This window comes from Pavona decussata, unplaced genomic scaffold (genome assembly GCF_977016875.1).
Source record: "Pavona decussata unplaced genomic scaffold, jaPavDecu1.1 SCAFFOLD_73, whole genome shotgun sequence".
NCBI classification, from domain to species: domain Eukaryota; kingdom Metazoa; phylum Cnidaria; class Anthozoa; order Scleractinia; family Agariciidae; genus Pavona; species Pavona decussata.
The window spans coordinates 361,416-374,389 of NW_028145492.1; the positions used below are offsets into that span (position 1 = coordinate 361,416).

General features: G+C 38.3%; 1 protein-coding gene across 1 annotated transcript; it reads left to right on the forward strand.

Moving 5' to 3' along the window:
• Positions 1-208: 208 nt before the first annotated feature.
• LOC146476720 (uncharacterized) lies at positions 209-10,943 on the forward strand. The gene is made up of 8 exons (XM_085114239.1): positions 209-415; positions 663-775; positions 1,640-2,247; positions 3,562-4,269; positions 5,077-5,434; positions 5,794-5,931; positions 6,427-6,697; positions 10,553-10,943. The coding sequence occupies exons 1-8, from the start codon at positions 213-215 to the stop codon at positions 10,941-10,943; spliced, it is 2,790 nt and encodes a 929-aa protein (XP_084970365.1). The 5' UTR covers positions 209-212.
• Positions 10,944-12,974: the final 2,031 nt, after the last annotated feature.

A 12,974-nucleotide genomic window follows, 5' to 3' on the forward strand; every position in this document is an offset into this window, starting at 1 on the left:
TAACGATTCATAGCCGACGGCAGTGGTGGTTTACTAAATAACATGATTAGTCTGTTTCAGGAGCTCATTACCCTGTCTACTGTAAATGATGTCTTCCAGATAGGATGACTGACAAGATGTTTTGGACTCAATGAATTACTGTAATAACTGAATCTTAAATTAGTTTCATTTTTATTTGTTTCAGTTACGACGGCTTTTCAGTTCCGGATACAATGAATGTGCATGGAGTTTATGACACAGCTGCTTATATGATGACCTTTGAAAGTAGGAAGGAGTATCAAAAACAACTTCAGATTGAAGCTGGAATGTCTGGATCCATTATGGGATTCAGTGGAGGAGTAAACCTGGCGTGGGGTGGATCGATGCAAGAAAGCGCTCAACAATTCATGGCCATTTTGAATGTCGACGTCGATAGGTGAGTAAAAAAGGCGACCACCTCTTCCTATCTTCCACTTGACATTTACTGTCGTTAACTCTTTAAGTTGCAGTGCCAAGATCATGTTCTCCTCACTGGTTTCATACATCTGTCATTACCATTGTTATTGTTATATAGTTGTTGTAAGGTTCTAATTGTAAATATTGATATCTTTTTCGTCGACGTAATCTTCTTGATGTTTAATTAATATTCCATCGCTAATGATTCTTTAATTAATGGTGTTCAGGTATGAAATATTCATGGACGAAGTGAAGCCCAGTGATCTCAGTTTATCATTCTTGAGGGAATTTATGTCGCTTCCCTTGTCCTACTTCGATCCCGGCGCTCAAGTAAAATACCGTAAGTTGTGGTTTTATCTGACCTGATTTACCTAACGTTTCCTTAATTCGTAATATTACAAGAGAAAAGCCATTGGATTGAGGTTGCGAAGCGGTGGAAAATGTTAGCTTTCCTAAGCGTTTCATTGACTTGTTTTCACTGTCTTCCATTCTGAGCTTAAGCAAACAGAAAAAGTAAAGGCTCGCTGTTTTGTAATGATTTAGAGACTTAAGTACTGAAAACAAATTTAATAACTTGTAAAAATAACTGCACATTTACAAGTTACTACCTTGATTATTGCACCTTCTACTTAAAAATCCTATTAATAAAAGCTCTTCAAAGATTCAACTTAGTATTGAATGTGTAATAGGAATTTCCAGTACACGAGAGAAATGTTTTTCCTATCTTTGACATTAAACTCCATTATTAATGTTATACGGCGGAGCGTCTGTTACTTAACTAAATCGAGGAATCACCACGGACGACTTCCAAGCATTTTACTTTGCTCCCTTCTTATCTTTCATTTCGATAATGACTGTATGTAAACAATCCCTAGAGATCCAAATGACAATGATGTGGCGGGAATTTTGGTGAACCTTGATGAACTGAAGCTATGAGAAACCAACCTCGTTCCCAGAAAAAGAAAGGACCCTGGGAACGAGGTTGATGAGAAACCTTTTGTACACCAACATGGCAGGCCAAGGATGTCGTCACGTGCAAACGATACGTGACGGACGAACGTAATGCTTTTGCAAAAGGTGGCAATTGTCTTTCTCGAATGCCCTCTCGAATTAAGTGTCCGCTCACCCTCAACGTTTTGCAATTTACGGCGAATATCTTAATCAATTAATAATCGTGTATTTTTCAATTTAATTACTTTAACAGAAAATTTCATTCAGAGATGGGGAACACACTACGTCAAATCAGCCAAATTCGGAGGTCAACTGAGAATAATAAAAACCATGCAAGCAAGTCGTGTATCATCAAAAGAAGAGTTTGCGGAAGAAATGGAAGCAGAATTCAGGGCATTGTTTTCAAGTGCCTCTGCCAAATTAAACACAAAAGGAGGTAACAGTGAAAACGAGGAGGAGAAATTTACCTCTACATCCGTTTTTTCTCAAGGTGGAAGCCACGAAATAGCAGCCGTTCTGTCAGATGTGTACTCTCCAACGTTCAAGGGCGATTTTAAGGAATGGCTAAAAAGCATTCCTGCCTACCCCAAAGCCTACAACTTCTTCTTAGGAACGATAGCAGACCTGGTTAACTTCCGAGCGCACGATTTGTTTCTTGAAGAGAAAGTCGACTGGGGCTGTGAAGGCCACAGCAAAAGTCTAATAGAAGAGGAAACGCAAGAAGGTACCAAGAGGTATTATACTCAGAATGGAAATAACAAGAAACACTACTGCCAATTCGAAGATCGAAAGGAGTTGGACACGGCGCTGAGAAGAAGGCAAGCAAGCTTGAAGAGGGCGATTGAAACTTACATGGAAGAGGTAGTTAGTGGTTTACTGTTAACCTTGAACAGAATTGGACAAAAGTGGTAAAATTTATCTGCAACTGCACAAACTTAGCCTATAGTTTAGGATTGAAGCCATTATCGATAGCAACAAATGCAGACGTAATAGTTTATTTTATATCGGTCTTTTATCCTACGAATAATAGAACTCAAGAAAGGGTTGCATTTCTTTAGAATATAAGCATAAAAGGTATCGTGGAGCATGGATGATACAGTGGTGAGAGCACTCGCCTACCACCAATGAGGCCCGGGTTCGATTGCCGGTGTTTAGGTCGTATGTGTGTTGAGTTTTTTGTTTTTTCTCTTCCCTGTATTGAGGGTTTCCGCCAGGTACTCCGCATTTCTTCCCTCCACAAAAGCCACTAAAGTTCCCAATTATTTTAATTTTTTTTTGACAGTAATGTGAACCCAATTTCAAGGCAGCTCACCCATACAGAAAGCTATGCAACTAGCAACTAGCACAGTCAGTTTCCAGTAAACAAAAAAGAAACCGAGAAACCTAATTTCTAAGTGCGTACCAAAGATATAACTTTCTTTTTAGATTTACTGATTTAAAATAGCGTTGTTGCTGGCGCGCAAGATATTTTTGCGCGTACTCCTCCTTATTTCTTTCGTTGTATGGAGTTAAATTTACCCTCACATTTGAGATTGAACCTATTCATTTCTATTCAGGATGGGCGGAAATGTTATGATGAAAATGTGAAATAGGGGCGAAGAAACACGTTTCAAATTTTTGTCAGCGTCAATTTAGTAAAATTTTAGCGAAAAAGGTAAAAGCATTCATTGTTATTAACAATAGGGTCGAGCTTTTTAATGGAGATATAATATTTCGACACCTATAACTTATTCTCACCAATATTTTACAAAATTCATCTAATAGATAGCAAGATGTACAGCTACCGCGTGAGGGATAACCGTTCTTGTGGCAATTGTGGACGGTCAAGCAATAAAACGTTAGAAAATCATAGCATCCACCATCTATTCAAAAAATTTAAAATTTTTCTTGGGTAGTGGCACAAAAAAACAGCCAAATGCTGCTAAGAAATTCAAACACATTCAGCTAATTTTATGTGTAATTATGTTAGAATGTTATATATCAGTAAAATTCTGTATCGATAAAATTTTGTCGTTGCCGTCGAGACAAACTTGACGTAGTCTTACAACTAAATTATAATAAGGTAAAAGAGCGTCATTTAAGTCGAGCGGACTTAAATAAACTACGAATGGGAAAAACTGCTATACGTTAATACAAAAAATTGATTTTGATCGACTATTTTTGACTTTTTTTCAGGGCCCAATATCGGTGTCAGACATGAACATTCCGCAGTGTGAAGTCGATGATGAGGCCAAAGAAGACGATTATACAGATATATTAAGTGATGACATTGGTGTTCCAATGTGGGAAGAAATTACCCAACCAAATAAAACCATCGAAGTGATATTTGACATGGAAAATGATCTGGCTCGTGGTTTAGACGGCGTGGTGAAAATTCAGAAAAACATGACCCGTCGAATTCGCTTCGCACACGGCAGATGGTTCACTACCGACCAAGATGGCAAGTTCCACATGTTCAGTGGATATCGCAACGGGAAAAGTGGAGAACTCGAAAACCACAAACTTTCTGTGTTCGGTCTTGTTCTGAATTACAACTCGAAGTATGGAAGCTTAGAACTCAGCGAGGCGGATTTGAAAGAGTCGAAAAAGATTTACCCAAACTTAAGAGAGAACCAAGTTGGATTTCCACTGGCTCGAGTCATTGTTTTGGAAGATAATGCTTCCATAGGACAGAAGAGATCATCAGCCCTAAAACCAAGCAATCTATGTAACGTAAAATGGTCCAACGCCTTAAGACTTGACCCGACAACTGGTGGTGGTCGCTGCCTGCAGTTCACTGCTTCTTCAGCCGGAGATTTCTTTGTTGTTTTTGCGACTCTGCCAACTAAACCTTCCACCTGGTATTATGTGCGCATTGGAACTGAAGAGGTTGCCATTTACAAGGTATAAAATCACAATAAAATCATTATCATAAATCTGATCGTGACGTTTAACACGATCACGACACTTGCTCGAATTCTGATCATGAGCATAATCGGAATCCTAGCTTCAGTAAAATCATTATTTATAATGGATCAGCGTAAGTTATAAAAAAGAGCAAACTAACAAGTCAGCACATTAGGGTAATATTTCCTCTCTATTAAAAACAGCTTATAACTAGACGTAACACCTAGACACAGTAAAGTCCTTCAGGTAATTTGAAAAGAGAAAGGTTCAAACAAATAACCTGAGTAAAGAAGAAACTGCAAAGGTCTCTATCATGTCGATGTCGTTTTAAGTTCTCTAGTACGCAGTCAGATCAGCCTTTGCAGTTATTTCAAAACTTATAATTTGATGAATTTGTGAGCTTTGATTAAGCTACCTAGGCAACAGCTGATCCCTTTCTTAATTTCCTCACCTCCCTGCACGCTAACTTACGCAGCTGCTCTTTGGTGACATTTTCATTGTATTGCCTATGCGGATTTTAATAAGATATCTTTTTAAGAATTATGCCGCCTGATGTTTCCAATTGTTTCCGCGTTACTTCACTGAGAGCACTGAAGGATATTTCTGTCGGTCAGAAAGCGAAAAAGTAAGGTGAAAAGAAACCAAAAACACAGGATAAAATTAAAGCCCGCTTTTTCTGTTATAAACCACAATTTAAACGCTACGTTTCTGAACACAATTGAAGGAGTAAAACGGTGCATCAAGTTGGTTGTATGAAGCTTCCAGAATCATGATTATCTTTGTTTACTTGCCCTTTCAACACAGGGAGACAGCGAGAAGACATCAACGACAGATCCTGGGGCCCTGTCGATTGCAAATTCCTTATTATACCAGTCCTACTTCGTTTGTTTGTACGAGAAGGACGTTAGTGTCCTGATAGAGTACGGAAAAGTGTTGGCCACGGCAGATTCCTCACAAGTCTTCCTTATTTACACTGATAAAGAGGACGTGCTCAACCCGCGGTTTTACGCTTTTGGCAACGTGAATGAGGAGGTTCAAATATGGGATGCTCATATTGTACGGCGTGACTTTATAGACGCAGAATGCAAGGGAGATACGTACAAGGACCTTAAAGAGAATCTGTGCGTCCAGAAGTGCCACGAGTATTGTGATCCATTTGCAGGTTACAAATGCAAACTTGGCTTTTACTACTTGATTAAAATTTTGGTTCTCTTCATTAGCTAACAGCTGAGAGCACATCACATGCAGAATCAGAATGGGAATGGCCAGATTACATTTCGTTTTAGCTGTAATTGATGAATACATACAAAGGAAGACAAATTAAAAACAAACCAAATAAACAGAAACGAGTAAGCAATAAATTTCACATAAAAGTTTCTTTTTGTCACGATTGGTTGTTTAAACGAAAAGTTTAAGATATAATCTGCTCGTAGTATGTAAAAAAAAAAAAACAGATTGTCTCTAATTATAAGAATCACTTTATTTGTGATAATCGGTCACCTTTTTCTTTCCTCTTTCTAGGCTGCCTTGATTCTGACGAGAACACTTTGCAAGCTTCAAATTGTGTAGCCTGTCGTTACGCCAAGCACCCAGTGACTAAAAAGTGCTTGGAAAAATGTCCAGATGATCAAATGCCTGTTGAAGGCAATGAGTGTGCTTGTAAGTTCAAAACAAGAATTCTGGCTTGAAATCTAAAATCAGTTTTACCAGCCAGGTGTTGCATGAGTTGAGCCATACAGTCCAACTCTTTCTAAGTTAGAAGTGGTTGTATAAAAAGTGCAACGAAACAGAAAAATGCATTGAGTTATAGTTCGTAACTATTGTTAATCCATCGTTTTTCCCCTTGCGTGTTAATTTATAGAAAGGAAAGGATTGACTTATTAGCGGCTATTAGCGGCTTTTTTTCTGAAAGCGGAATTTAGTCTAGAGAAATTACCTTCAGCATAATAAGCATGAGCTTGAGCTTGAGCAGGACTGGGAAGAGAATGGTAATGATAAAAAGGCAAAGGGTGTATCGCCTTTCAGTACAATGAAACCTCACATGTATCGTTGCACGTTCCATTTCAAAAAGCCTCGAGGATTGATTTTTTATTTTGAAAATTCTTTGTGTCCGTCCGAAAATTGCTCTGATGACAAGAAATTTTCTTTCTCTAGTTACATTTGATGTCAAAGCAGGATACACAAAATCAGATAAAATTGGAATAGAAGTGGCTATCAAGGACATGCCTCACATCTATAAACTGACGCTGTGCCTTTGGACCAAGTTCCCACGGCAATTTAAGAGTACTACTTCCAAACATGTCCATCCGGTATCGTATTTAGGGCCGCTTCCGGATAGCTTTGAGGACGTGAGTGCATTTGGGCTTTCGTTTGATGGTACTTCTAAAGGACAATTCTTCGTGGCATCTGGAGGGAGTGGTTACAAGTGAGTTACACAATGCTTCCCTTCGAAGGTGTATTTTCAGATGGAGTTGGCATTCTTAAAAAAACAAAAACAAAAAATCAAAAAAATCAACAACAACAACAACAACAACAACAACAACAGAAAAAAAAAAAACAATACGTTTTCCTCGTTTTAAAAGTATAATTAACGGTCCAGCCTGATTATATTACTATCTTAGTAAACTAAAGCTGCCGATGTTTCTATCTGACTATAGATAACGTGGGTCGGAATGTATTGTAACTTCAAAGAAAGATAGGATAACAGTTTTTAAGTTCTCGTATTTTCGTTTTGAAGCATGCCGTTGTGACAGATCAGGAGTTGTTCCGTTAAAGAATTAAATTGAGTTCTAGAGTTATTTTGTAACTAACTCAAGGCATTGTTTTACCATTTTAACTAAAAAGGTGGAAAACCCGGTGACAATTTCCCTTAAACGAACAGCGTAACAGACTTCTCACTTCACTGCTGTTTGTTAACAAAGCATGTTTATTTAGTTCCTTAACCATGGTACAGATTCTCTCCCCTCCAGGGCGATGTAGCAGCTCTCATAATGTCTCATGGATTGGCTTGCAATCCTTCTAGTTAACAATTAGATTATGAGCTCGAGATTTCTATCTCGTGATAGCTGATGAGGGCGCAGCCCGAATCAGCTATCACGTACAGAAATCGAGAGCGAATAATCTAATTGTTTTAGTATAAATCTACTAGTCGTGCAAAACTAAGCAAGTAAATTATCTATATCCTCGTCGCAGACACTACGAAAACGCGACGAAGTGGCCGCCATTTTGTTGAAAATCGCTACTCACTATCTATCACAGAATAGATAGCGAGTAGCGTAGCCAATCAGAGAACGGCATTCGTGATAGAACACTAGTAGATTTATACTAAAAAACAATAGAAAAAACAACATAACAATACTCCTAACCCTCAAAACAAAAACAGCTGCTACTCACAATTAAAACAAGTTTACGAGAGCTGCTGCATTGCTGCTCCTTGAACGCCTCGCCCTCGCTAACGTAAAGAACATGAAAACTATGAGTATAAAATTTCGAGGACGTACAAACTTTTTATTTTGTGGGATCCAATGAAGATGTCATGGTGGAATTATGACGTCATATGATCGACGTCACGTTTTCTTGATAGACAGATGTAATCTTGGAATTTTCGATTTCAGAATTACATCCAAAATCACCAAAATTGTTGACTCAATATTCTTTTAAAAATGTTTATTTTATCAAAGAATTGGTAAAATAAATGAGATGAAAATGTGAAAGGTCGACGTAAAACTAAAATTTCTTTATGATAATTAAATTAGGGATGGAAACGTAAAGACAAGAGGATATATATTTAGGAAATGTCACGAAGTTTGGTATCTACTGGATTGATTGCCCCCCCCCCCCGCCGGGTGGAATTGGGCTTATAAACAAAAATGAGCCCCTTTAGTAATATAATCATTAAGATGCACTCGGTGTCACTGAACTGGGCTCATTTTATATTCGAAAATTTTAAAAGTTTTCTGAGAAGGTTTGGGGGCATAGTGATATCACTTAATAAATCGGCTAATTGTGAAGCTCGGTAATGTAATGTGAAATATTTTTTTTTACTAAACTTGCTAAGAGCCTGGGATAAGAAAATACTATAGGTCAATCGAACCTCATCAAACATTAGGTCTTGTTTGAAGCGCGTCCTGCTTACTTCTAGGATCAGCAGTGCTGAAAGCGTCTTGTGTGGATAGAAATAAAGAAAGATGAATGCTAATCGTGTTAACAGATCCTCGATCGGTGGTGCGAGAATTAGGCGATGGGAATATGCTGCGTCCAACAGTGCTTGTAACAAATGATGAACGTCAGGAATTGTCCTCTAATATATCCAATCTTTTTGAAGGGTTTTTTTTTACTGAACACGCAAAAACGTATCATTGGGACCGAGTGAATAACAATGAGAAGAAGAGAACACACAGAATCCTCCGAAATGTCCATGGAAAAACGGAGCACTAAATAGGTCTTAGAACGACTCACAGGATTGGTTAAAAAATAAAAACTGAACTGTGTGATAATTTTCAGGTCGGTTAAAATAGGTTCGAAAGCACCGCGTGTCGTCTGGGATGGATAATTGGCTGGAGGCAATATGATTATAGATCGGTCTTCGTCCGGGAAAAGTACTTATTTCTTCTTGTTAGTATCGGCCTCAAGTAACTAAGGCCTTGTTAATTATTCTTAAAGACCCACAGCAGAGATTTTAAGAAACTCCTTCTCTCCGTAAACAAAAGACCTTGCTCGACCAAAATTAAAGGAAATTCATTTAATAAACTGTCTGACTTTAATTTCTTTGGCTAAAGACGTCACATAAGCTGTTTTTGAAAATAGGGAGCATTTATACTCCAGCAATTTTAAAAGCATCGGTCATTAAAATGTCAAGTACAACCGCGCCTATATGTGATTCGCCTTTTAAGGAGGTATCCCTCATCATAGTTAACTAGAAATACGTGACTCGCAAAACCTCGCGAAGCTGGGGCTGGGTGGAAAGCCCTCTTTACACGTATTGTAGCATCAAACGAGGAGATTAAAAGGCGCATAAGAATTTTTTTTTATGAGCATAGTGTTTTCGTAGTTCCACGGGCTAGTTTGCGATTGAAAATCTATTTCTGTCGCGACGTAATGTACAACGGGCGTGCAGCGCTGTCGTGTTCGATGAATTTATTTCCCACGGAAAATTATTTACCGCGGCCACAAAGCGTGTAATTTCTTTAATGCACTATTTCACAAAAAAAGATTTCTAAAAGAAAGGGAAAAGATTCTGGAGAGATAGTTCTGTATCCAGTGAATATTGATGAACATTGCAGTTGAAATTTGATCATGCACGCATATGTTTTTCGGTGTATGCAAATTTTGCTCCAGACAACGCCAGACAGTCTGACGTCATTGTGCGGACACCTTCAAAGATATAAACATATATCAACATATATATATGTATATAAATATATTTTTCGCTCGAATTCGCGCGGCTTAGCTCCGCTTGGGCCGGCTCGGCCCGACAAATTTATTAACCTCGCTACGCTCGGGCCTTCGGCCCTCGCTTCGCGAGGAATTAAAGGCAATGGTTATGAAACCTGACAAACTTCTTTTTTATATGTTTTTGTTTGCCTTTTTGGCCTTGACCCTGCAAAAACAACAATGGGATTTGGAATGTGTTGGAGCAACCGACCAATCGAAACGTTTTTGTTAAGATATTCAACTGTAATGTGAAGCTCACAACAAAGGATTGTACAGGGTCGCGGCCCTTCCAACATAAATTGCAGCACCATTGCTTTTATGGCAAGGTTTCTTAACTAGTCCCTCAATTAATTATGCCCTCATTTACTTTTTAAGAGTTTGACAGTGTAATGTCACGTGACCTATTTTCCTAATTTACCGTTAATGTTAGCACGTGGTCATCATTAAAGGTGGAATGTTAAAGGGCTCTCTAAGGGTCCTCAAAAAAGCAAAAGAAAAGATTGGTGTGATCTAGTTTTCCCCATGTTTTGAGTAAACTTATAACTGTTATTAATAATTTTCAGGTCACGCGACTAAAACTAAAAAATGAAATATGTTGGATCAGTAAGGATACTGAATACAAATTTTTCGCCAAGTTTTAAGAATATTGGACAACTGCTTCCCCTCCAAATAAAAAAAAAAAAAAGGCAAATCATTAGGCTTGTCAAGCCTTACTATGATTGAGGCCGACCAATTGTAACGTGTAAATAATCCCATGCGATAGAACCTGCTAATCGGGCTGATAACTAAATCGTACTTGCAAATTAGCATTTACGCTGCATCGCTTGGTTTCCTTTTTCGTCGACAGATGGGTAACGTTCTTGGGAAGCTTTCTCGATGACCACCAGTGGCATCACATTTGTATCACTTGGAACGGCTTCTCTGGTGTGACGCAGGTGTATGTGGACGGTGTCAGAGATAACGATATTCAGGGCGGGGGCAGCAGCCCCGATGGCCTCATCAAGGCCTCCATAATCGGAGGGGGGAAATTAAGCATTCTTCCACAGAGCGATTGGCCCGCCCATGTGACAGACGTTAACTTATGGAAAACAATCCTCTCCTCGGAAGAAATCCGTGAAGCTTCGAGAAGCTGTGCTAGCAAGAAAGGCAACTTGAAAAAGTGGCACGATTTTTGGCCTCTCTTCGAAGGTCGAGAAGGCAACAGAGAAACACCTTCTTCGTGCAAGATTCCTGTTTGATTGCATCGTGCCTCGTGAGGCTTGGAATCATGCAACTTGTATATCAAAGATATACCCCTTGATTTAATAGCAATCAATGAAAATTTTGAAACAATAAAATGTTCTTTAAATGCTGAAATTATGTCTTGCTATCTCTAATGTACATATTGATTTTTATTTATATATTTTTTATTTATCAAGCTATTATAATTTTTTAACGCCAATCCCTTGGTCTACTTAAATTAATTCGATTACGTGACAAGGAAGGCACTGCAGAAATACGACGGCTGTTGACGGACCTCAAAAGTGTTTAAGGAATAGCGGAGGAAAGCCTGCTTTACCTCCTGAGAAAATTAGACTCCGTACAATACCTTATTATCTTCTCTAAAATGATAGGCGAGCGAGAACAAATTAATCGGCTTCGTTAAACAGCATCAGCTCTAGCCTCTCTTCCATTCAAGGACCAGGTTACTAGAAACACAACTGTACAATCGAAGTTTCTTATTACCAACCATAAACGTTATTGTTTGTCAAAGACAATTTATTCAGCATCTTGAAAAAACTATCTTTGATACCGTCAACTATACCTCCTTGACGGTTTACAAGGCCGTAATTTTACAGTTAAAACATGAGAGCATCTGGCAAATGGCCGTAAACTCAACATTGCAGAGATAATAAAGTTCACAATCTGGCGTTAAAAATAGAATTTAAAAAAGTCAAATTTATTCACTAGTAACATCAATATTACAATAATAATCTGGTAAGAGCTTGTGCTCTACCACGCAGAGATGAGGGAATGTTTTCCTTTAATTTCTTTAACCCGACCAAAGTTTCTCACTTCTCTATTAACTGACAGCGTCCAAATTACTAGTCCCCGATTGGGCAAGGGGCCAAACTACTAGCCTCTGATTGGACAAGCGGCCAAACTACTGGCCCCTGATTACACTAGTTTCCAAACTATTGGCCCCTGATTAGGCAAGAGGGTTATAACACTGAACGTAATTGGGCTAGGGTCAACATCCAACAATCTGCGACATACTCAAACATTCATATACATTCTCATTTACAGAGGAACTGATTCAAAGTAGTGGGCTGATGTGTTTATTAATTTTAATTTAATTTGAAAACGAGCCTGCTCGAGCCATGCTTCATGCCAAAGTGCCCAACTTAAGACAAAACGTTGTATGGTGTTTTTTCCTCGTACTCATCTTTCTTCTCTCTTTTACATCACTGTGAACCTTCTTTGGGCCATAAACCCGTGATTCGGTGTTATTTCACGAAGAGCAATTCGTGATAAAACCTCGGATAGGTACATACCGCCTTCATAATTTTACAAAGACTGATTTCAAATGTAATGTTTAAAACCCGAGCAGCAGTGTTTTATCGGGATTTAAACCGATTTAGAACCTGTATCTCCATGGCACCATAAATAAGTCTTGAAAACAAGAAGTCAGCCAAACCGGTAAATAAAAATTAAAAAATATACATATATATTTACGATTTTTCCCAATCCTTAGCCTAAATCTGAGAAGAGAAACAAGGCGAAGAAAAGAAAGAAAGAGCTAAAAGGTTCTTAGCCATATGAGAACTAGTTTCTGATTTGGTTGGTGAATTAGGAAATTCCTTTTCAATATAAAGTGACACCTGTTCTTTGTGATTGGAAACAAACTCGCTAAAGTAAGACAAGCTAGAAGTCAGAGCCATAAGGGATCTCAATATAACAGATATTTGCCGCTTTGACAGCAAAGCGCTGGCTTCTGAGAATAGACGTCCATTTTCGGAATGGAAACCATGACCTCTGCTATGCCTTTGCACAGTTAATATTTGGGAGTTGTTGAAATTTAATCATGTTCTTTTATTGTTTTAACTTGGTGCGAAATATTGTCACTATACCTGAATCTCTCTTTAAGAGACAAAATTAATCAGCTAGTTAAAATGCTTGGCTGATCTTATTTTATATGGCTAAAACCAGGTTTTCAGTTGAATTTCTGTGAAGTAATAAGGACATTCGATGTTGCACTGGGGTTTTGTTGTTTTCGTCAACTCTAAACT

Excerpts from the sequence above, each read along its gene's own strand:
- LOC146476720 (XM_085114239.1), top strand. The coding sequence starts at position 213 with ATGAATGTGCATGGAGTTTATGACACAGCTGCTTATATGATGACCTTT. Across the intron at positions 416-662 it reads TTGAATGTCGACGTCGATAG|GTATGAAATATTCATGGACG; the intron begins GTGAGTAAAAAA and ends AATGGTGTTCAG. Across the intron at positions 5,435-5,793 it reads GTATTGTGATCCATTTGCAG|GCTGCCTTGATTCTGACGAG; the intron begins GTTACAAATGCA and ends TCCTCTTTCTAG.